This window comes from Strix uralensis, chromosome Z, assembly GCF_047716275.1.
Source record: "Strix uralensis isolate ZFMK-TIS-50842 chromosome Z, bStrUra1, whole genome shotgun sequence".
NCBI classification, from domain to species: domain Eukaryota; kingdom Metazoa; phylum Chordata; class Aves; order Strigiformes; family Strigidae; genus Strix; species Strix uralensis.
The window spans coordinates 99181307-99204128 of record NC_134012.1 but is presented as its reverse complement, the minus strand read 5'-3'; the positions used below and the strand labels follow the sequence as shown (position 1 = coordinate 99204128).

The following is a 22822-nucleotide window of genomic DNA, read 5'->3' as shown; positions in this document are numbered from 1 at the left end:
TGCTTATTTCAATTGCCCATTCTCTTCTGAGTCCTGAATGAAGAAGTCATTGAGCTGAGCTAGGCAAGCAAAGGGAAATGAAGTAAATAGTCTCCCTGCATCTGTGGAAAAGTTGGCTTCTGTCAAAAGGTGCATTAGTTCCTCAAGAAACCAGGACGTCGTGTGCTTCACCTTGACTGTGACTGCTCTACTGATCTGGTGGCATTTTCAAATTTGGTAATTAAGGAAATTTAATAGAGTGTAATAAGCCTAGGACTTTCAAGAAGTTGTAATCCTTTATTTTTAAAGGTGGATGTAATTTAAATACAAAACCCTGCTCTAAGTAAAAACCATTAAAAGAGATTATTGTTGGTCGCCATCCTGCTGGCTTACTGCATCTCAGGTAGGAAATGGGGATGTCTAATCTGTGTGCAGGGGAGATTGAAGTCCAGGGGGAAAAATGAGGCTTGTTCTGCTCCCTGACATGGATTTTGGAGCCACTGGAGCCCTCTGGGAAGGGGTGGCTGGACATATTCATGACGCACTCATCCAGACAGCCTGACTGAACGGAGAGCCCGAGAAAGTCAGTGCTGAGCCCAGCAGCAGAAATGGCACCTCTCGGGACAACCTGTGTGCAGCGTGAACGTCAAGGGCTCAATTCAGTTGCCCAAAGGTAGGTCTCCCATGCCACGTGAGATGGTCTAGGTACTGAGACGGAGTCTGGTGGGCATGACAGAGGGCTCCCAGGAGACATGTGATGGAGTGGTGGCTGGAGGCAAGGCCAGAGATGGTCTCAAACATCTCAGCCACAGGAGAACCTCGTTTAGGCAACCCAGAGGCCCGTGGGCCTGAGCTACAGCCACGCTCCACTCCAGTGAGAATGGGAGCCATGCGGGTCATGAGACTCCAGTTGTGCCTGTTCCAACTCACTCTTCCCCTTGCAGGGCAAACAGTCCTGAAACCTGAAGGACTTCCAGGCAAAGCAGCCGGATAGAGCCAACAGAGAACCCCCCAGGACCTCTCAGCTAGAGCAGACCTTGCCTGGCTCCTGCCTCATCCACCACCCAGACCCAGGGGCAGGGATGCATCCAGGGCAGCAGGGGCTGGGCAGGGGGTAGGGCAGAGGCTCTTTGTACTCTGATTGTTCCCAGATACCGTGTGATGCATTAGAATACTTGGCACGGTGGGGAACACGAGGCTTGTGTTCGCAAAGCTCGGAGCACGGAGAGGGTAGTCATCCTAGTCTCTGCCTTCCTCTCCTCCCCATCAGAGAGATGCCATTCAATTAACTCAGGCTACTTCATGTAAGAAAATTAAATTCATGGTCCCCTCCTGTCTCTCCACCCCCTTTTGCCCCCACATCTGTATTTCTGGATTGTACCTGCTAACGGCAGCTTTTGCTACACCCAGGGAAGGCCAGTAACAAGCCCATCTGAGGAACTGGCACCAATCCCTTTGCGTGGATGAGCTTAAGAGGGACTCTCGGCAGAGTTGTGCTAAGCTCTTTTTCTCCTGGAGGCAAAACCCTCATTCCCAAAGTACACTGCAGCCAATTTACCCTGGCGCAGAGCCTGGGAACAAGAGACTATTGCTAAACTCAGACAGCCTCTTGAACTAGGGATGCTGCTCCGTGCCATTTCCCCCAAAGGCAGTTTGTGTCAACGCCTCCATTCTTAACAACCTTGCCTCCACTGGATGGCAAAAGTGCGTTTTTGGCATCTGGTTTGCAGCGTTATAAAGCAACACAATCTTCTTGCCAGGACAAGAGAGAGTCAGATGTTATCTGCACCCGAGTCCACGGGGCACGCTGTGGGGCTGGGTCCAGACACCCAGTGCAAGCTTTAGATGTGAGAGGCAGGGTGCCGGGAGGAGCAGCCCAGAGCTCCAGTCAGCTTGCCCTGCCTCTCTGCAAGGCCGTGCTGCCGGGTGGCAAACGCTCCCATGGACACCCCGGATCAGTCAGCGCATCTCCATCACATGCCAGCTGAACATCCCTTAGACATACTCCTGAGGCATCACCTGCTCTCCCTCAGAAATTGCCTCTGGGATGACGGCACGGCAACCAAACTCTGAATCTCTTACTGCCACCCCTGGAGCAGCTCTGAGAAGAAACTCTCCCTGCATGGGAAGGTTTCTTAGCTCAGGAGGTGACCCAATGTTGAGGGCATCTGCCCTTCCTGTCCCTGACACCAAGGGGAAGCGTTTCTGGAGGAGCAAGGAGAGGGTGCCTCATACTTGTACCCCTCACGGGAGCTTCTTCATCATTATTCTTTCTAGGCCAGCTTGTGTTATCCCTCTCCTAGAGAGATGTCCAACATCACCTACCCATTTCTGACCCCATCCCAATGCCCCCCACACTCATCTCTGAAGCCCTCTGCTCTCCCCAGCTTCCCTCACTTCCCCAGCTCTTATTTCCAGCGCTAGAAGCAGCCATTTCATACTCAGGCCTTTGCAGCCCTGGGCTGGAGCGTGCCTGCTACAGATAGTCCTCGGAGAACAGAGTTGTTAATCTGTGACCGGATCTGTTGAGCACATACAAACCATGATTTGCAGAGCTTATAACTAATTCAAAACTAAACAAACTTTCCTGGAAGTGGCAAATGGCACTTTTTGACAGCACGGCCAAATTTCATGCTCTTTCTTCAATACATGGAGGCTCTTCTGTCTTCTAACAGTTTCACGGAATTATTTATTTGCAAAATCTGGGCAAAACACTGTGCTTTCCCCTCATTCTTGGAAATGGTCAAAATTGTTTGGCTGAAACTTTTCAGTGAACTTCAGCCTAAGGCAGACATCTGGCATGGAAAAATTTTTGCCCAAACAATTACAGTTTGACGAAACCATAAGCCGAATTATCAGTGCCTTAAGCAGTGGGCTCTGTTGCGCCGGTAACTCTGGATATGCCAGGGCTTTGCACAGGCCATGGGCACGGTCTGTAAACATGGTGAAGCTTTAGGGTCTTCTGCTGTAGGAAAAGCGAGGGGAGAGCATAGCCACGAGAGGGAGTGCAGTTCCTTATTCTCAGCACGCAGCACAGACCCGCCGCTGGTAGCCACACCAACCCTCCGGCTGTCAGCCGTGACGGGTTCTGGTGCAGCCCTGTGCTGTGGCGGGTCTCACCCGGTGAGAATTATGAAGAAAATGATGAAGCGTCACGGGATGGTTGTGTCACGTCAAACGAACGGCCCACCCGCAACGCCAGGCTATTGCAACATTGGGCATTTTGTTTTTGAAACCGAAGACAGTAGGTCAAAAGTTATAAGGAGATTCAAAGAGGTCTCAGTGCTGGATCTCAGGAGCTTGGATCTGAACACGTGGATCCATCCTAAAGAGGACATGGAGCACAGCATACCTGTCCCACCTCCTTGAAGCACCAAAGGAAGGGGGAAGAGCAGGCCCTGATTTTCAAAGGCCACTTAATAGCCAGAGGTAGAATTTAATCTGCAAAGATCCTGGCCTCCCTGAAGACACTAGAGAGAGGACGGACTAGCTCAGGGAATCAGATCCCCACGCCATGGCTCCCAACCCAAGTACCTCTACGTGAACACTGGGCTCAGTCTCATTTTCAAAGTGACCAACTCAGTGAGGTCAACAGACTTCTGCTCCACGTGGGATGTAGAGGAGATCATGACGGGGACCCATTTGCATACAAGCAACACCGCAATGGCTGTGCACTCCAGGCGTGTTTTATTCACTCAGGGCTCAGGCCAAATCTGAAACACACCATCAGATGTGACCAAGTTATCGTAATATAGCAAGTTATGGCCCGTGAGATGGGCTGCTTCCTGTGCATGCCCATGGCCTGTCCATGTGGTGAAGGAAAGCGTGTTGGCTGGACTTGCCACGAATACGGTTTAAACCACGTTTTACTTCACAACCGGAGCTTGTTAAGATCTTACACAAGGTCAGCAGCTCCAAGACAGGTTGGTAACTTAGGCTACTGGGGTAACAGTCAACAGGAGAGGTTTGAGCCAATGCACTTTACAACAGTTTGGGTCATCTTCTAGCACACACCAGGACGGTCACAGCTGGGGGGCAGCTAACCTATTAAATCCACCATATTTCTGTTGCATTGGTTCAGGAACCTCAAGCCACTGAGCCTTGACAGGCACAGGCAGGGAAATTTTGCAGGCGCTGGACTAGCCACAAGAGGGGGATCACAGTGAATGCAAGAGATGCTGGAAAGCATCTGGAAAACATAACGGAGCCCCAGACTTCAGGGACATGGATCTCCCCGCTCTGGCTGCTTTGTCTCACATTCACAAACCCGTTTCGCTGACAACACCTGATGCTTCACTTAAATTTACAGGTGAAGGAGAACTGCCCTTTGTCCACGGCAAACCCAAGAACATCTCTTTGTACTAGGTATTTAAAATACAGCTTTTGAAAAGTTCATACGTTTATGGGCGTCAAAGCACACACGTCCTTACCCAGGCTAACTCTCACATCTTAGGCCAGAAAATGCACTTTATTCTCTTATCCTGTGACTTTTATTACTGCCCTACTGTCAAAACCGTGAGTATCACATACATGACCACACAGGGACAGCAGGCACAGCGGTGATGGCGAGCAGGACAGACTCCCAGGGCTTGAGCTGTCACATCATCACCATTAGCTGTCGTGGGTACAGGAAGATGCTGCACAGCCGGTCAGGATTTGGTTTTTTCCCTCTAAAAGAGGTGGCACACAGACACACTAGTCATGGCAACTGTCATCTTGGGTGTGATCAGCCAGGTTTTTAATTGGCTTGCAGATGTTGTGCCCTGGCCATATATATTATTTTCACTTAAGTTTATGTCAGCAGGAACAGGCCTTTACTAAATTTATCCCCTGTGCTCAAGTCTAACTGCACAGGCCTTGAAGGGTATTTTTAATAGGAGGTAAACCTCATCCACAAACAGTCTCTCATTTCAGGCCTACAAATGAGATATTTTCCAGTCCAGTTTAACTCCAACCCTGCCCCTTCCTTCCACAAGCCCTAAATGACTGTTTTCTCCTGATTCTTTGGTCATTGTGTAAGTGTGATATCCCTTGGCAGAGCCTACAAAAGAGCTGGGGAGGAACATGGTTCCTGCCTATTTGGCTCCTTTTAGGGTTAAAGCCAGGATGGGTTTTGTGCCTAAAGCAACATCCTTCACGCAAATGCCAGTATAACATAAATTGTGCCGGGCTCTGAGGAGAAGCAAATGTCAAAAATTAAGTTATTCTTCTGCTTGACTCACAAATCCAAGTAGCATGCAAATAAAGAGGAGCCATCTGTTCAGTCCCTGGGCCATTTCAAGTCAAGCATCCAGCGCCAGCTTCAGCTCCCAGTTACATCAGGTCAGCCCTGCTGGCTGGGCTCCACAGGACGTGCTCAGCCTTGCCCAGGACCGCCTGTCACAGCACAAGTGTCCGTAACCCTTCACGCTCCTCTTGAGCTCAACTGGCATTTTGTCACCGAAGCCGTTTTCAGCTGCTCGTGCTCAGATGAAAGGTTTCCCTACGTCCAGGCAGCAGGATTTTAGGGTTTCTCCTGGTTTAGTTCCTTCACTGCACCGAACAGGCTAGGTCCCTTGCTGCCCCGTGATGCTTCGATGAGGCATCAGAGCAGTTGGCGCATCAATCTGAAGTCAGATTTGTCACTGGCTTCAGTGGAGCCTGTGCTACACCCATGGCTGCCTTCCTGCATCTCCAAGGACACTTTATTATCCTCCACATTAATGTAGCCTTTGAACAGCAGACTGAAAATGCAGACCCGCTGGGCTAAGCATCGCCAGAGGAAGAGAGGATTGCCACCTCATTTGAGAGAGGAGGCAAAGTGCAAGGAGAGCTGACCACACTGCAGATGGGTGCAGAGATCTGGCCGTGGCACAGTCTTTAATCATTAGCTTGAGAGAATCACACCAGGGACAGATCACCCCGGCAAAGCCTGGCTGCGTGGCTTGAGCTTGTACATGCTGAAGGACTCGGACTGTGTTCGGTTCACCAGTTTCACGGCCCCAGCTCTCCCATTCACTGTACGAGATGTACTCCAGTTGCAGGAATAACGGCCAAAACTATGCCCACACAGCGTGTGCATCCCGGCTCGGGGTGCGTCTTGGCGCTCGAGCAGGTTTTACTTCCACACACCAGGCTGAGGCCTACCAGGCATCCAGCACCACGGTACGGTAAGGGGACTGGAGCTGCAGTGGTGAGCGGCATTTAGGGCTGCATAGAGCTAAGGACAAGGAGGGCTCTAGGTGGGAGATACGGTTAGAAGAGGGTTTGGGGTCTGTGCCAGGGGCCAGTAATTAACCACGGAGCAGCATGCAGGGGTATGGTCAACATGTGAGTGCTCCTGTCTCGCTGCAGACTCCGACAGGGCAGTTTAGGCCATCGCTGACTGGAGATCTCACAAGCCCCAAGTTGGTTGCTGTCTTTCCTCTGTGCTGCCCGCCTCTCAGCTAAAGCAGCCTGGTCCCAGTGCCTCTCCACTCCCACCTCTTCTCCAAGGACACCCCTGCATCCCACCCAAACTGACAGAAACCCCAGGGTAGCTCCAGGGAAGCAAGAAGAATGAGATTGCTGTCAGTGCAAGGGGAGCACAGGAGGTGTCAGTGAGGGAACACTCTCCGCATCCTCAGTGTATAAATAAAGTAGGAAAGAATCTTATCTAGCTTTGTCCCTTGTTCAACAGGCAGCTCCCGACCAAAATCAATGACCAGGTTATTGGAGTAAAGCAAATAATGTTGGAATAAGAGAAGGACCATTAGATACCTTGGCTGAATGCCGCAGTGGAGTGGCAGCACTCAAAGGGGCAGCACACCGCGTTTGGAAAGGCTGACACTTCAGAAGTGCTGATGTGTATCTGTGATGGATGCGGCGATGTGAATTCGGGGGACATTCTTTCAGTACATTGCCTCCTTCAAACGGGAATGGCCAGACCCTCACATAAACGTGATGGAAGCTAGGAGTGAGGTTCTTTCCTCCTGCAAGATGGAGCGGGTTGCCACAGCCGGTGCTCCTCGAGCCACGGGTTTGCTGTCCACACCGCTGGCTGGTATCTGCAGGTGGACTGAGCTGCATCATACTCTGCCTCATGCAGGCGGGACCTAATCCAGACTGGGAGTGTCTTGATCCTGGCAAGAGCCCCACACATGCTTTGGTGTTGTCCCTCCAAAGTCTGGGCTTAGGGATTTCCCTAACAGGGCCTTGAAGGCTTACAGAGCTGGGATGGAGAAGAGACGCAGACATGCTGAAGCAACCATGACACACTCACTGAGAGGTAGCACCAGGGGCTCACCGGAGAGCTTTTACCATGTGAGTCACTCGCTGAGCTCCATCTCATGGCACATTAAGCAGTATGAATCAAAGGCTGCAGATGCAGGGCATGTCTTGCCCTACAAAACCACCATCAACCACTTTACTTTTTAAGTAACGATTTGCTATTGATTATGTGCATGAAGGTGAGGTAGCTCCCTGCCTCTCCTGCCAACTTCCACACTCTCTATCACGTTACAAGCGAACACCGGAGTTGAGCCCTCTAACTGAGAGTACTTGAGTTGACCGAAGACCTCCATAAGTACAAGTGGAACAAACATGGTGTTAAGGCAGGGGTGGCCACGTCTTCCTGAGCCTACAAACCCCACGCCAAAGCCTTCACGAGTCCAATAGCCACAAGAGCTGCCAGACATGCCTTGCAGAGCTAGTCAGGGAACACAGTCTAGAAGCAGGGTGTTCATGCATCAGGGTTCCCAGGTGCTGCGGTGCGTTCAGGATCCTTCCTGCCAAGGGAAGGTGGGCCAAGTGTTGAGGATGACCAAGGCACAGGCGGTGTCCTTGCTGGCCGGGATGTAGTCCCACCAGATCTCAAGAGGGTTGGCAGGGCCATATGCTGGTAAAAAGGAACTACCTACAGTCCCAGGCAAGGTGAGGGGATGAACTGGGTCCAGGGTCCACTTGGGAACAGCAGGAGAAGGACTGGAAACAAGGCTACAAAATGTAGGTCTGACACAGGAACCCGGGCAGGACTACAAATGGGTGCTCCTACAACACAGCTCAGGCAAGGTGCCCAGCCTGAGCTTAAGTGGAGCCTCTGGATGAATGAGTGGAGGATGCACGGGTGGAGATGAGGTTGGCCAGGGTAATTAAGGCCAATTAGTGAACTGAGGACCCTGACACAACCAGATGCAAAGTGGAGCAGGAAAAGTTCTGTTTCTATTTTATCCCTTTCTAACCTCAGGCCAAGGTCTTCTTTGGTTTGGTCCTATCTCAAGTTTGCCTGTGGCTGGGCAGGGGGAGAAAACAACCAAGGAGATAGAAGCGGCACTTTCTGCCTCGTGACATGCCTTGTCTAAAGCTGCCCTCCCTTGTAGCCTCTCGCCTGCCGTGCCGGTGAGTGTTTGCCAGACGAAGACGTGCAGGAGTCCTTGGCGCACGTCTGTCTTGTGTCACACACTCTCTCCAAGGTGCTTTTGCTGCCATGGGCTTAGGTACTTGGGAAGGCAATTCCATGTCGATGGATTTTTGAAGGCAGGACGTGTACCGGGGAGATCAGGGGGTGGCATCACGTTGTTCCTGTCAGCGCGTTTTACATGACCTTGTTATTTTAAAAATAACCAGGTGTTAACTCTGGATCTAGAGAACAAAGCTTCCAGCATCCCTGGGGAAAATCCCCTCTGTCCCTTATGGAGAGTTTCTTTAGCTGGACCACATCCTTCCTCTGGAGGGAAAAGGGCCGCTGCTCCTTCATGGCTGCTTGCCCCTTGCATCCTTCCTCTCCAAAATCAGCTGATACAGAGGACTCAGGGTTTTATCACACAACAGCTCCCTGTGGTTCTTTGTGGGGTATCCCCAAATCCTGCCTCCTCTTTCTGTTGGGAACACACATTCCTCCATCAGGAGAGAAAAGTCGCAGCAGCTGCTCCTACCCTTTCTAATTCAAATCTTTCCTTTAAATCTAAAAATGAACTATTAATGAAGGATTTCCTTTGGAATCGGAGAGTTTTGACTAAATAAGGCATTCAGAGTCCCAGGCTGGATCAGCAGTTAGCCATGGTTGTACTCGGTCTTAGAGCAGAGATCCCAGGCTTAATCGGAGCACCGCTGTGCCAGGGTCCTCCACCTGAAACAGGGATGGCAGAACAACGTACCCTAAAGGAACGGCTTGAAATGGTGTTTCTTTGAAAACACTTGCTGAAAGTTTGCTGCATCCACCTCAGAAATCTTGGAAAATAGCGCGCGTATAAATACGCTGGAAATGATCTAAACACACACATGGAGGACACCCCCTCCGAATAGCTGATATCGAGGATGAAGACCCAACGACTTTGAGTTGAAGCTGACAATGTTCTTCTGTGACTCAGCATCGTGCATTCAAGGACCCGGTGGGAAAGCACGGAAGCCTGATGAGGTGTAGACTGCCAGATGAAATCAAAACAAATTGTGATTTTGGCTAGATCTGACTTAAAAATAAATAAATCAAAAATCCCAAATCCCCAAAACAACACCCTGCCAAAGAGAACGACCATCCAAAAAACCCTCCTGCTGTCAGAACCTTGATATTTTTCCCTTTGGAACACCAGTTTTGGGACCAAGCTTCTCACTATCCTAATTTTGTGGAGCGAGTGGGATTTAAGTGCACTCTTTGCCTTCTTCCTCTGCAAGTCCTATTTTATTCCCTCAGACCCCAACCCTGGAGACACTGAGGAGTGATATGGGGTCATCCCCACGTTTTTGTCAGGCTGGGTGATGCCAGTACAACAAAACACGGGGCAGGTGGCACCCTAAGCTTGTGATCCGCATGAACATGGGAACTGATCCTTTCAGGGAGCTGTGGGGTTTTTTTTCCTCTCAGAAAAAAAAAAAAAAAAAACCTTTTTATCTTAAATCCCCTTTCCCAGTGCCCCGGAGAACGCAGGCGGACAGTGGTGATTGGGAAGGGGATGATGTAGAGAGGATCCAGACCTGCTAGATCCCCGGGAGGTGAGACGTACCCCGCTGCACCACGCTCCTGCCTGCGAGCGGGGCTTGGGGTGACGATGCTGGAGCAGCCCTGCCACTCTGTATTTTAGTGTTTGGTTTTTTTTTTTTCCCCCCATCTAAGCGTTTATTCCGCTGGAATTATCTGATAGTCCAGGACATCAGCTCGCTTCAGCCTCTCTCCAGCGGCCTCGAAGGCCGGTGAGCCGTGGCGGGGGGGGTGAAGGTGGGCGCCGGGCTGCTCCCCCTTCCCAACACCATCGATTCCCCCAAACTCAGAGCAGCTACAGGGCCGCCGCTCCCTCGGGCGGGGGGTGCTGAGGGCATCGCACCTCCGCGTCCCGCCCTGGCCGTGACTCCCCCTCGCAGAGACCCCGGGGGGCAGCGGGCGGCGCTCAGACCCCGGGGCGCCGCCGCCGTCACCCCGCTCCCCCTCCGCCGCCCGACGGCCCCGCCCCTCCACCCCAATTGGCTGAGCCGCCCACCCGCCCGTTCCGATTGGCTGATCCGCCCGCCCGTCCGCCGCGGTTTGTTTGGTCGCGTGGACCTGTCAAGCCCGACGCGGGGGGGGGAAGAGGAGGAGGAGGAGGAGGGAGAAGAGGGAGCGGCGCCCCCCCGCCCCCCCCCCCCCACCCCCCCGCCGCTGGTCCCACGTGGCAGCGCGGGGCGCCCCGATGGGGCGGGCGGGACGGCGGGACCCCCCCCCTACGCTGTCGGTGACACCCCCCCCCCGCGGTCGGTGACCCCCCCCCTCGGCGGGGGTGGGGCCGCCCCGGGCGGCGGCAATGGCCGGGGGTTGGGGGGGTGGCGAGCGAGCCGCGCTGAGGGGAGGGAGCGGGCTACAGACATCCGGGCCCTTCGCTCGCCGCCGCCGGGAGCCGCCGGACGGGGCGGGCGGCTGCCGCACGCAGGTGGGTCCGCGTCCCCGTCGTGCTCCCACCGACCCCCCCCCCCCCCCCCCCCGAGGTCCGCCCCGTCCCGTCCCGCCCCGCCCCGTCCCGTCCCACCGGCGGGGGCGATGCTCCCCCCCCTCCCCGCTCCGCGCCGCCGGGGCTCCTTCCCTTTTAATTTCGTTTTAGACGGTAAGTTCTTTTTTTAATTTAATATTAACATTAAAAAAACCCAAAACAAAACGCCACCCCATACCCCGCTGCCACTGGAGTCCCCGGGGTGAGGGGGGACGGGACCGGGGCTCGGGGGTGGGGATCCCCCGGCTGCTGCCTTCACCGACGGGGGGGGATGCACCGGCGTGTGTGTGTGTGTGTGTGTGTCCCCGCATCCCCAGCGCCCTCCTCCCCGCCACGCGTGGACCCTCCTGCGTGGGGCGGTGGTGGCAGCCTCCCCCCCCCTCCCTCCCTCCCTCCCTGCCCGGGACCGGGGGGACGGTGCCCGGTTCTCCCGGCGGGGTCGCAGCACCGGAGGGTCCCCGAGCTGCGGCAGCATCGCGCAGAGGCAGCGCCGCTGTCACCGTCGCTCCTGGCTTTCCAGGTCTGCCATTTCCCCCCTTTCTTTTTACTGAATGATTAATATTATAATTTTTTTTTGGTTGATTAATTATTACTATTCTTTTTTTTTTTTTTTTTTTGGTATCGTGGCAAAACTTTTGCTGGAGTTCCTGCTGCCTGTGGTTGCTCGCGCTGCAGCCGACGCGATCCTGAGCGCTGCCAAGCGCACGCTGACTTACAGGATCAGATTTTACTCGTAATTAAGGACGGGAAGCAGGGGGGAGACCCCATCGCAGCCCATCCCTTCTCCTCTGCACCTTGCACCGGGGCAGGGACCCGGTAGCTCAGCCCCCTCCCGGTGCTGCGGAGTCCTCGGTGGGTTTTTATTCCAGTTATTTATCCAGCTGCTGCCTGAGCCCCTGTAAACGGGGTTAGGGTGGCACCTCGGGCAAGGCGTTGTCCCCGCTGATGCTGAAGAGCTTCATGCTGTATCATCGTGTCACTTAGGTTTGCCTGGCGCAGGATCATCCCCCTCCGGACAACCCCGCGTCCTGCCTTCCCGCCGGTAGCACCGAGACTCGGCGATGCGGTACGTCTGCCGGCGTGTGCTCACGCTGCGGGCAGCACCGGGGCTGGCTGCCCGCGGGAGGGGGACCTGGGGGGCTACCTGCGTGCCCAGGAACCTGTGGGCCTGGTGGCGAGCATCCCCGGGATGGGCTCAGACCGGGTGCAGGGACTGTGGGGCGAGCATCCTTGGGACATGCACAGTGTGGGGCGAGCACCCCTAGGACGGGCTCAGTGTGGGGCAAGCACCCCTAGGATGGGCTCAGCATGGGGCGAGCATCCCTAGGACAGGCTTAGCGTGGGGCGAGCATCCCTAGGACGGGCTCAGCGTGGGGCAAGCATCCTTAGGACAGGCTCAGCGTGGGGTGAGCATCCTTGGGACAGGCTCAGTGTGGGGTAAGCATCTCTAGGATGGGCTCAGTGTGGGGCGAGCATCCCTGGGACAGGCTCAGTGTGGGGCAAGCATCCCTGGGACAGGCTCAGTGTGGGGCGAGCATCCCTGGTACGGGCTCAGTGTGGGCGAGCATCCCTAGGACAGGCTTAGTGTGGGGCGAGCATCCCTGGGACAGGCTTAGTATGGGGCGAGCATCCCTGGGACGGGCTCAGCATGGGGAGAGCATCCTTGGGACGGGCTCAGCATGGAGGGAGCATCCCTGGGACGGGCTTAGTGTGGGGCAAGCATCCCCAGGATGTGCTCAGCCCCGGTGTGGGGCATGTGGGGCGAGCACCCCAGCCGCCATGGGTGCTTTGCCACCTCCCGCGCTGCTGGCCGTGCTCCTAGCATCCCCAAATGTCCCCGCTGTCCCCCAGCCGCACACGCTGTGCGGCAGGAGGGGGAGCTCGCACCGCGCCGGCTGAAGAGGATGGGGAGCTGTGCGGGACAGGGGACAGGCCCAGCCTGTTTGGGGTACTGGGGCACCTCCTCTGCCCCGAGCAAGGGGAACCCCCTTCCTCTGAACCCCGCTTCCCACCAGCTCTCGCCGCAGCTCCGGCGCTGAATTTCCTCCAAGCCCTCCTGCCCATATTGTGCTATTGATTGCTGAGCTGAACTTCCTCCTGAAATCATTAAAGCTTAAAAAATTGATGGCACAATAGAGCCCTTTATTAGCTACATAACTTTTCTGGCTTGCTTTCTTTCTTCTTCTTTTTTTTTTTTTTTTTAATCAACACAAAAGGGCAGAGCCTGAGCTCAGATTTGCGTCCTGTGTCCCCACGAGAGCTGGGCAGCGTGCCCTCCTCCACCTCAGCACAGCCATGCCGGGCTATTTATTAGGAAAAATGGCAAAGAAGGAATCGATGCATGCAGGTTTTTTTCTTTTCTTTTAATCTCTGCCTTCTCTCTTTGCAGCCTGCAGATAGGTCTATTTATTTCTGCTCTTATAAATAAAAATATTTGAATGGGGACTGTAATATTTTATTCCCTGTTGTGCCCATCCTTTGGTCCAACGGCAGCTGAGTTCTTCTCGGTATTAACTTACCATTTTAGTAACAGTTGAGTTTTCCTGAAGGAAATCCCTCCGGGCTGGCCATTACTGTGTCATTGTATTACAGCGCAGAAAGATGGATTACCTGGATGGATCTCCTCCAGCGTGACTTCTCCAAGTGACAGACTTCAGCTAATTCATCCCTGCTCCCATTGCAATCGTCGGGATGGGTTTTATAGCTTCTAGGAAATATTTGCAGTATCTCCCGGAGTGTGGTTGTAAATACAGGCGCTGATTTGCCAGGTGGGACTGTTGGCAGCGTCCTGCTTCATGCGAAGCCCAAGCTTCTGGAGTCAGGTCAACCCCTGCGAGTTCTTTATCAGAGAAATATGAAGTTTTTACTTTCTCTGGTTATTCAGAGAGGCTTTGAGATGTGCTTGAGTGCATCTGGATAGAGGAGAAAGAAGGAGGCAAAAAAAAAATACGTTTATAAATGTGAGTGCGTACGGGTGTAAAATAAATCACACGGTTCTGAAGCCAATATAACATTTTGTTGAAGGATCTCTTAGTGATCCTGTGCCAGAGCAGGGACTGAAAGTCACGTAGAGGGGACACTGCCTCGCTGCGTGGCCTTGGGCCAGTCATTTATCTTCTCTGCTGCAGTGTCAGTATCTCAGGAGTGTAGCTGCCTGCACTGCCCATGTTTTCTGCTAGCCCTGTCTCTATGCTGCATGCTGTCCCCCTCCTCCTCACCGTGGTTTTCATGTGGCTCTTCCACCCCGTTATTTTTAGGGTGCTGCATCAGGGTGCAAAGCATCCCCCCAAAAACGCTTCCTTCCTAGGACAGGAGCAGTAGGTGGATCCCTCTGTGCTCCCCTTTATTTGGGAGAACATAACCTTGGTTCTGGGTAGTGCCAACCGCCCTGCGTGCCCCCCGTTTGTCATCACTACAGAATATTGCATGCTGCTGCCGAAAATGATGAAGCTATAAAACAAGAATAGCTCAGAGGGGTTTATATTTGCAGACACCACCAAGCTGAGTGGTGCGGTGGACATGCCTGAGGGACAGGATGCCATCCGGAGGGACCTGGACAAGCTCGAGAAGTGGCCCTGTGTGAACCTCATGAAGTTCAACAAGGCCAAGTGCAAGGTCCTGCACCTGCACTGGGGCAACCCCTGGTATCAATAGAGGCAGATCTAGTCCAACCCCCTGCCATGAGCAGGGGCATCTTCCACTAGATCAGGTTGCTCAGAGCCCCGTCCAACCTGGCCTGGAATGTTTCCAGGGATGGGGCATCGACCACCTCTCTGGGCAACCTGTGCCAGTGTTTCACCACCCTCATCATAAAAAATGTCTTCCTTTGATTTAGTCTAAATCTTCTGGTTTAAAACCCTTACCCCTCGTCCTATCCCTACCCCCTGATCAAGAGTCCCTTCCCCCTTTCCTGGAGCCCCTTTCAGTCCTGGGAGGCCGCTCTAAGGTCTCCCCGGAGCCTTCTCTTCTCCAGCTGAACCCCCCCAACTCTCTCAGCCTGTCCTCACAGGGGAGCTGCTCCAGTCCCCTCAGCATCTTCGTGGCTTCCTCTGGCCCCGCTCGAGCAGGTCCGTGTCCTTCTGCTGTTGGTGCCCCCAGAGCTGGACCCAGCACTGCAGGGGTGTCTCACCAGAGCGGAGCAGAGGGGCAATTACACTGTATTGGAAGGGTCTGAGTTTGCCTAGACCAGGGCTTTGCAATTACCAAAACCAGGTGCCCAAAGACATATTTAGACAGCTAAATCGTTGTGAAACCCTTCTCCTTCCTGGCTCTCCCAGAGCATCCCTGCTGTCCCCGCCACCGTCCCACCACAGCGGCACGCTCTCCTCGGCAGCGAGGACTCTCTGTTCTCTTCTCCTGCCACGCTCCAGAAGCTTATACAATTTTTTTGGCGCTTTTCCCCGAAGTCATTATTCTGGGTAACATGGTTTGTTTGTTTATGCTGTTTGGTTTTAATCATACTTTTTTTTTTTTTTTTTTATTGTGTCTGAAAAGCTCCAGGGCTTCCTTTCCCCTCCCTGCTCCCAGATGGTTGCCTATAAAAAAAAAGGAAATATTAGAATAAAAAAGGAAATAGTTCAGTTCTGTAATGAATGAAGTTTGGCTTTTCCAGAGAGGATGTGGGAGAGAAAAAGGGGGGGGAAAAAAGTGGCAGGTGTGTTTGGAGGGAAGGGTGTGCCCTGCCGTGTATTTTAAGCTCTGCTGGGTCTGTGCCACTCGCTTTACAGCACTCTGGTGAAAAGGGATCCAGGTCTTGCTTTGCTTTTAATCTCACTGTGACCAGCTCAAAGAAACAACCCTTCCCATTCTAATGAATCTGTTTAATTTATTTAGTTAGATCTTAGTTCTCCATTATCATTTTTGGGAGGAGGTGTGTTGGCTTGTTTACCTAAGCTGGTTGGTCTGAAAGGGTTTGCATTTTTCTTTTTTCTTTTGGAGGAGGAAGGAGCAGGCAGGTGGGGAGCAGTGGGGCTTGCCAGGCTGCTGGTTTCCTCTCCAGCGGATCTCCAGGAGCAAAGGGAGTTGCTACAGGAGTGGAGTTCAGAAGAAAGGCTTCAAAGGGTGAGATGACACTGCCTGTTCCTGGTGGCAGGGAGAACCAGGAGCCAGCTTTGCTTCCACTGCAGATGGTGGTGCAATTCCCAGGGAGCAGGACTAGGACCTTGGCAGACCTCTGTGGCTTGGAGGTCCAGCCCATCCTGGTGACACTGGCTGCAGTGGCTCGGGGTAGCAGCAGCTCGCTGTCACCCATGACCGTGGTGGTTGTCCACACTCGTGGTCCTCCGTGCAGTGGGATGAACATCTAGCACAGGTAGAGGAGGTGACACAGATGTGGAGTGAGCCCACATCCCCCGTAGGTGCTGATGGGCCATGTCAGCCTACTTCTGGACAGCATGTTGGCTTCTTCAGGGATGGTGCAGGTCCGCACCTTGCCAGACCAGAGCTGGGATATTGCAAATCCACCCTCCACCTCTGCGTTGCTCACCAGCAGCAGGGCTTGCACGCTGCCTCGGGGCACTCTGTAGAGAAGAAGAGCTGTACTCTGATAGCATCTCATCCTGACGGTCCATACAAACCAGCGCTGGCTGTGCATTATAGTTCCTGCAGGGAAGCAGGTCCCTGGGGCGGGTAGGGAGGCTGTCCCAGCTAGGACAGCTTTATCTGCGACTGGCTTTGCAGAAGTGTGAGCTGATGGCCTTTAGGCACTCTTGTCATGGTCTAGGTGTTTTGGTGGGACATGTGTCTCAATATGAAAGGTCTGTCTGAGACTCCTTGTTCTGCCTGTCATGGGTCTTCAGTGGTCCTCTTCTGGTTAAACACTTAGATGGGTGCACTGTGGATCAGGGTTCTCTTTCTGTCCATTTTGCCGGGGTTTTCCTTGGGATTTGGGGACATCACCTCGTTTTACCTCCATTCCCCGTGGACACCAGCCATGATGCTTCCTGTTCTCCTGTGTGGTCTGTAAAGCTGGTCGTGTCTCTTGTTGCTGCTGTCAGGCTGCATATTGATAGCACAGCCCCAGTCATGGTTGGCACTTGAATGAATTACTGCAATACAAATAAATAAGAAAAAAAAAATAGCATTTGCAAGAGCAGCAGGTTGGAGATCTAACATTTATGCAGGGCCATTCATCAGAAATGACACCCAAATGTTCTATAAACTCTCACATGCACATAAAACGCTGCTCCCAGGCTTCAAGGCAGCGTCAGCTGTTTAATAACAAAACTACACGATGGTTCAGGACCTGAGATGCAGAATTACTGCCTCCACTTGGAGCTGCAGGGAAAAGTTGGGCCCACAAATAGGATGAACCCTATGGGAAACTCAACAGGACACCTCCTGTGGACATTTTATGTCTTCCAGTGGGAAAACCCAGCAGCTCTATGCTTTCAGCTTATCCGAAAGTTGTCAGCTCTGCCAGCCAAGCACCCCCGAGAGGGACATTAGGTTGTGGGATGAACAACGCTCTAGAAAGTCCTAAGTAACCTTACGGGGTACTGATTTGCTGAGAAAAGTGGTGTCTCCCAACCTGTTGTCACTACGTCTTGCAGATTTTGGGTCTAGTGTGTACAAGATCTACCAGTCTACAAGATGGCCCTTGTCCTGTAGGACCCCTGGGTCTCTGTTCCTGGTGGAAGGAGCCTTTCCAGTACTACCTAAACCTTCTCATTGCATCATGTTCGACAACACGCAGCAGAGGAGGAGGTTGAGAGGGAGGAGAAAACTTTACTTCTTGCCCTCTTTTTTCACTTTAATCCAAAAATGGTGGTTTTATTTATTTATTGGCTCAGGCCTTCTCATTTCTCCAGGCTTTGCCTAGCGTAAGGCCTGAAGATTTGCATGCTTGATCAAATCTGATGAGAGTAACCAAATCAGCCTGAGCAAATGTATGGACCTGAAGCTAATTGGCAGGCGATGAACTCCATGACTGCAATGAAGATGAGCCCTTCTGTAGAGCATGTTGTACCTTGGCACAGGAACATGAGTAAGAAGCCATTGGCAACTTTTAAATATAAATCCCTGTGGGGGATTTATTTTTAGTTGCCTTGTTCTGTGATGAACATGCGATCAAAGTAAAACCAAAAAAGGGTGGGCAGGAGCATGGTGACCTCAGCTAGGTCAGCAGTGAGCTTGCGGTTAACGTCCAGAAGATTGACCAAAACTGGTGACCTTTTGCAGCTTGAGATTTAAGTTCCAGAAGTTAATCACGGTGATGCGAGAGAAAACATTTTGTGGTATTTGTTGTGGCTTTTAAGCATCTTGATTGTCAATTAAACAGAGGAGAAGAGAAACATGACGGATGATAGTCACTGAAGTTGCTCAGTGGGGATTTGCAGGCAGCGTTGTTATTGCATTGCCGTCTGCCGGCAGCGCTCCACTTGTCAGCGTTGCCATTATAAATCGTCCTTTTTTGGATATTTGCAGCTTGAAGTTTCTTTGTGGGGCTGGAATTTAGTATTGAGGGTCTTGGTCTTCTCTTCAACCCAAAGACACTGGGTCGGTGCCCTGGTTCGATTAATCCCTGATACTCTGTTTTAGAGTCCTTTTTTTTCCCCAAGAAGATAAACACTTCTTGGTCAGCCTGTTGAGAAGCGTAGAGATGTCATGTGAAATTGTAAGCGGGAAACAAGCAGCGGGGTTTCTTCAACGATCACTGTTTCAAATGATAAGGCTATAGATGAGCCGTTTGATAATGAGCAGTTAATATGATGATGCATGAATTTACCGGGTTCAGGTTGTAAATTTAAAGTGACCCCTAATAATGATGGGCTTCACAAAATAAACATCAACTTGTAAATTAATTTAGTATCAGTTTACAAATAGCTCATTTTATAATTCCCCTTAAAAATATGAAAACCAGGGTGTTAACTTCATTTTTTGTGATGTTGATGCAACTTGAGTATCCCACTAGAGCAGCTTTGTCTGTACGTGTACGTGCTTACTCCTGCAGCACCTCCTGTGTTATTTTTTGGACCCTTTTTTTATGACTTGTATTATGGACTGAGCTTGCAACACTTCCACACATGAGTGATTTTATTTGCCTGGCTAGTCCATTGATTTCAGGAGCAGACCTTCTCCAAGACTGTGCATGCGGGGTTATTCTAAGACCGTTATCTTTATCGGGCTTTGAATTGTAAAGTAATGCCTGGCCATGCTTGTAAAATACCTGTTTGTTCTCATTTTGAACGTGCAGTCCCAGCTGAAAGCAAGAGGTAGCAAAACTATTGGGTTAAAACATGGTGTGTTTTAAATGTGCATGGGTCTGGGGAGAAGCAGGGAGGAGAAGGATGGTGTCTTCACAGCAGATGTTGATGTGTAGCTTTGGAGGTCACCTTATTTACACCAACAGATAGCTGCGGACCTGAAACTTCTTTAGAGAAACATGTCGGTGCCTTTAGCAAAGTCCTGAAGAAAGTGCCATCAGCCCTGGATGAGCTTAGGGTGGTGGCATCTCGGGGTTGGTGATGCTCAGCAGCTCTTCACACTGATCCGTGTTGGACCTGGACCGCTTCCCCTGCATGCGCTTGCTGCAGAGCTGGAAAAAAAAAAAGCAGTATTGGAGCTATTTGTCCTGTGGCCAAGCTGAACTGAAAGATCGCTTGCATTTTTGGGGGGGGGCGGAACAGAGGAAAAAGGCACTTTTGATTTTGAAACATGAGTAATTGTGGAGTGTGCTGCTGTGCCAAGTGCTGAGCCTCCCTTCCTTTAGCAGCCACGGATGAGCATGCCGTTGGGATGCTTCTCTTCTGGGAGGTGTAACTCAAAACCAGGCGTTAAAAAGAAAGAAGTAAATCCGCCCCCCCCCCCCCCCCCCCCGAAAAAATCAGAGGAAATTAAAGTCACCTTCAAGACTTGAGCGAGTTTCCTCTGTTTTGGCAAGAGTTGGCACAGCGTTGGAGAGGAAATCTGTTGTAAATTTCCACTGTTGCTGCCCAGGGGTGCTTCATAAAAGGGGCCAAGGTGTGGGATTTGGGTCACTGGTGGCAGGATTTTTGGGAGATAACACTCCCCTTCACCCCACCCAACATGGGGTGGTGATACCTTCCTTGGTGGAATGAGTAGGGGCATCCTCGCCTTCGCAGGTGCATGAGCATCCTACTTGAGAACGACCTCGGGGGGATGATTTTGGGTGGAGGAGTGGCTGGTGGGTGCATGGGTGTTAACCACTGTACAGCTTCAAGCCTCCTCTCGCCCACCTCACCCCCACCTCACCCGGTGCCACTGCAATTTTGGCCCTAGTCCCTATTGTCTCTGGCTGGTTCCTCCCAGTTGCTTGGCAACCCCAGTGCTGTTAATGGGACTTAGTCATTCCCCAGTGCTCCTGTCCTCCTCCAGGAACAGGAAAATGCCACACACCCAGGGGGGGTCTGGCGTGGCCACACTCCTCTGCCAGCCCCCAGGCTCCCCAGAATGGGCTCACAGCTCACTGGGCTCCTCTCTCCATGAGGAACTCCAGACCTCCACAGTCACTAGAGCTGAAGAAGCGCTGCCTGGAAGAGTGGCTGCTTGTCACTGAGGTCCCTAGCCCCAGGAGAGGACCTGGGCAAGGGTGAGGAGCAGGGTTGAGCCCCGCTTCCCTCTCCCTGTTACCCCAAGTCCATGCAGCCCACCTTGTCCCGCAGGGATGGCTTCAAACTGGGCTTGTTGGGAGGCTCATTTTCTTCATTACTTCTTCCCTGGCTGGACTCTGCCAGGTTGCATCTAGAGGTGAAAAAGGAGTTTGGAGAAACATGCTGCCTCCACGTCGGTGGGGATGGCTGGTGCTCCCCGATACCCTCTCAGTCCTGAGAGCACGTCCGCTGTGGATGAGTAGTAAAAGCGTTTCCATTGCATGTTTTAACTGGATGTGCCAGATGTTGTATAAACTTCCAGGCAGGCTGCTGATGTGCTTGTGTAGGGTTGGGATGGGTTCTCCGTCATCTTTAGTTTAGGGATCAGTTGTCTTCTGAAAAACGTGCTTTACCTCAAATGTCACATGTGGGCTTTATGAGGCTCCACTCTTTAGGTTGAGGTGAGGTTAATTACAGAATTACAGAATCATCTCGGTTGGAAAAGCCCTTGAAGATCCTCCAGTCCAACCATGAACCTCACACTGACCGTTCCCAACTCCACCAGATCCCTCAGCGCTGGGTCAACGCGACTCTTCAACCCCTCCAGGGATGGGGACTCCCCCCCTGCCCTGGGCAGCCCATTCCAACGCCCAACAACCCCTTCTGCAAAGAAATCCTTCCTAAGAGCCAGTCTGACCCTGCCCTGGCGCAGCTTGAGGCCATTCCCTCTTGTCCTGCCGCTGTTTCCTTGGGTCAAGAGACTCATCCCCCCTCCCTGCACCCTCCTTTCAGGGAGTTGTAGAGGGCCATGAGGTCTCCCCTCAGCCTCCTCTTCTCCACACTAAACCCCCCCAGTTCCCTCAGCCGCTCCCCATCACACCTGTGCTCCAGACCCTGCACCAGCTCTGTTGCCCTTCTCTGGACACGCTCGAGTCATTCAATGGCCTTTTTGGAGTGAGGGGCCCAAAACTGAACACAGTAATCGAGGTGTGGCCTCACCAGTGCCGAGTCTAGGGGTAAGATCCCTTCCCTGTCCCTGCTGGCCACGCTATTGCTGATACAAAAAGTAATCTTGGAGGTCCCTTATAGATAAAATTCTGTGAATTTATTAAAGCTTGTGCGATCAGTGAATGTTTTTAGCCAGTACTTCTGATGGAAACCCATAAAGGAGCTGTAGGATGATCTTGAGGTTGGGAGTAGAACTTGGAGACAGCCTGTCAGCTGGACCGCTTATCAAACCAGGGGATCGCTCCATGATGAGGCCTGAATTTAGAAACTGCATGCATGCAAGAAGGGAATCTAATTGGCCAATTGCATACTAATTCATAGTAATTACACATGCAAATTAGCTGCATAATTTTGCATTTGTTTTGTGCAGGCATTTATGTGCAGCATTTCCTGCAAAATGCTGGGATGGGTTCGTGCCAGCTGTGGTCCTGGATGGGGACATGCTGGTGATCCTGGTGGCAGGAGAAGTTGAGGGTGTGACACACTCAGGCATGAGCAGGAATCCATTTTTCCATGGGATTTCCAGAGCTGTGTGCTTCCCTGCCCCTGGAAAACTGCTTCACCTTCAGCTCGGTCCCTTTGATGGTTGTGGGGGAGACCAGACATGCAGGAGGGGCATCCCTGAAACTGTTCTAGGAGATGCTGCTTATTTTCTTTTATCCATATCATATTTTATAATTTTCATTTATCATGCAATCATATATCAGTCCCCCTGAAGGGGCTTTTTTTTTTGTTCTTTAGAAAGCACTTAGACTTTTTAATCTCTGCCGAGTGTGTCATGGGCTGGAATCTGCATAGACCTGTGCCTGCTTCATTCCTGACTGCTTTGCCTGTCTGGAGAAGTCGCATTAGACGCAGTTTGCTGCCTTTGCTATCCAGAACCACCGTTATTGCTTCACGCTCCGGAGCCTGATCTGGGATGTAAATCTCAAGTCTCTGTTTTGCCTTTCAGTTCATTGCATCCCGAAGCTTGTGCCTTTACAAGGGCTGTCCTAATGATCTCCAAAAATGTTTCCTAATCTCTGTCTGCATCTGTCTACTTAATAGCTATGTGTATTGATGGTGGGCAATGAAGATGTTTTGATACTCATCTAGCATGCCCAGGTTGCCACGTAAGTAGGAACATCAGGGTTTTCTTCTGTAGGCAGTCCCAAATAAACACCAAGAACATTTTTAGCCACATCACACCACCATATATTAGCTGTATGTTGCAGTTCAGTTTATGTTTTACATATATTAACAGCTATACCTTGTGAATCCAGGTTGCTCAGTCCTCTTTAGAGCGTATCTATGGGGGTTTCAGGAGGAACGGGGAAGCAGTTTGCAGTTTGTACCTGCTCTAAAAAAATTTAAAAATGGGGTGCTGTATGTAGT

The 22822-nt window shown here is 52.0% G+C and overlaps 1 protein-coding gene across 1 annotated transcript in view; it reads left to right on the top strand.

Annotated features, from left to right (window-relative positions):
- Positions 1-10817: 10817 nt before the first annotated feature.
- Positions 10818-22822, top strand: part of ZBTB7C (zinc finger and BTB domain containing 7C) — a 163282-nt gene continuing 151277 nt past the window's right edge. The window contains exons 1-2 of the mRNA XM_074855897.1: positions 10818-10832; positions 11874-11955. Of these exons, the coding sequence (XP_074711998.1) occupies positions 11951-11955 (5 nt within the window). The 5' untranslated portion in view covers positions 10818-10832; positions 11874-11950. The remainder of the gene's footprint in view (positions 10833-11873; positions 11956-22822) is intronic.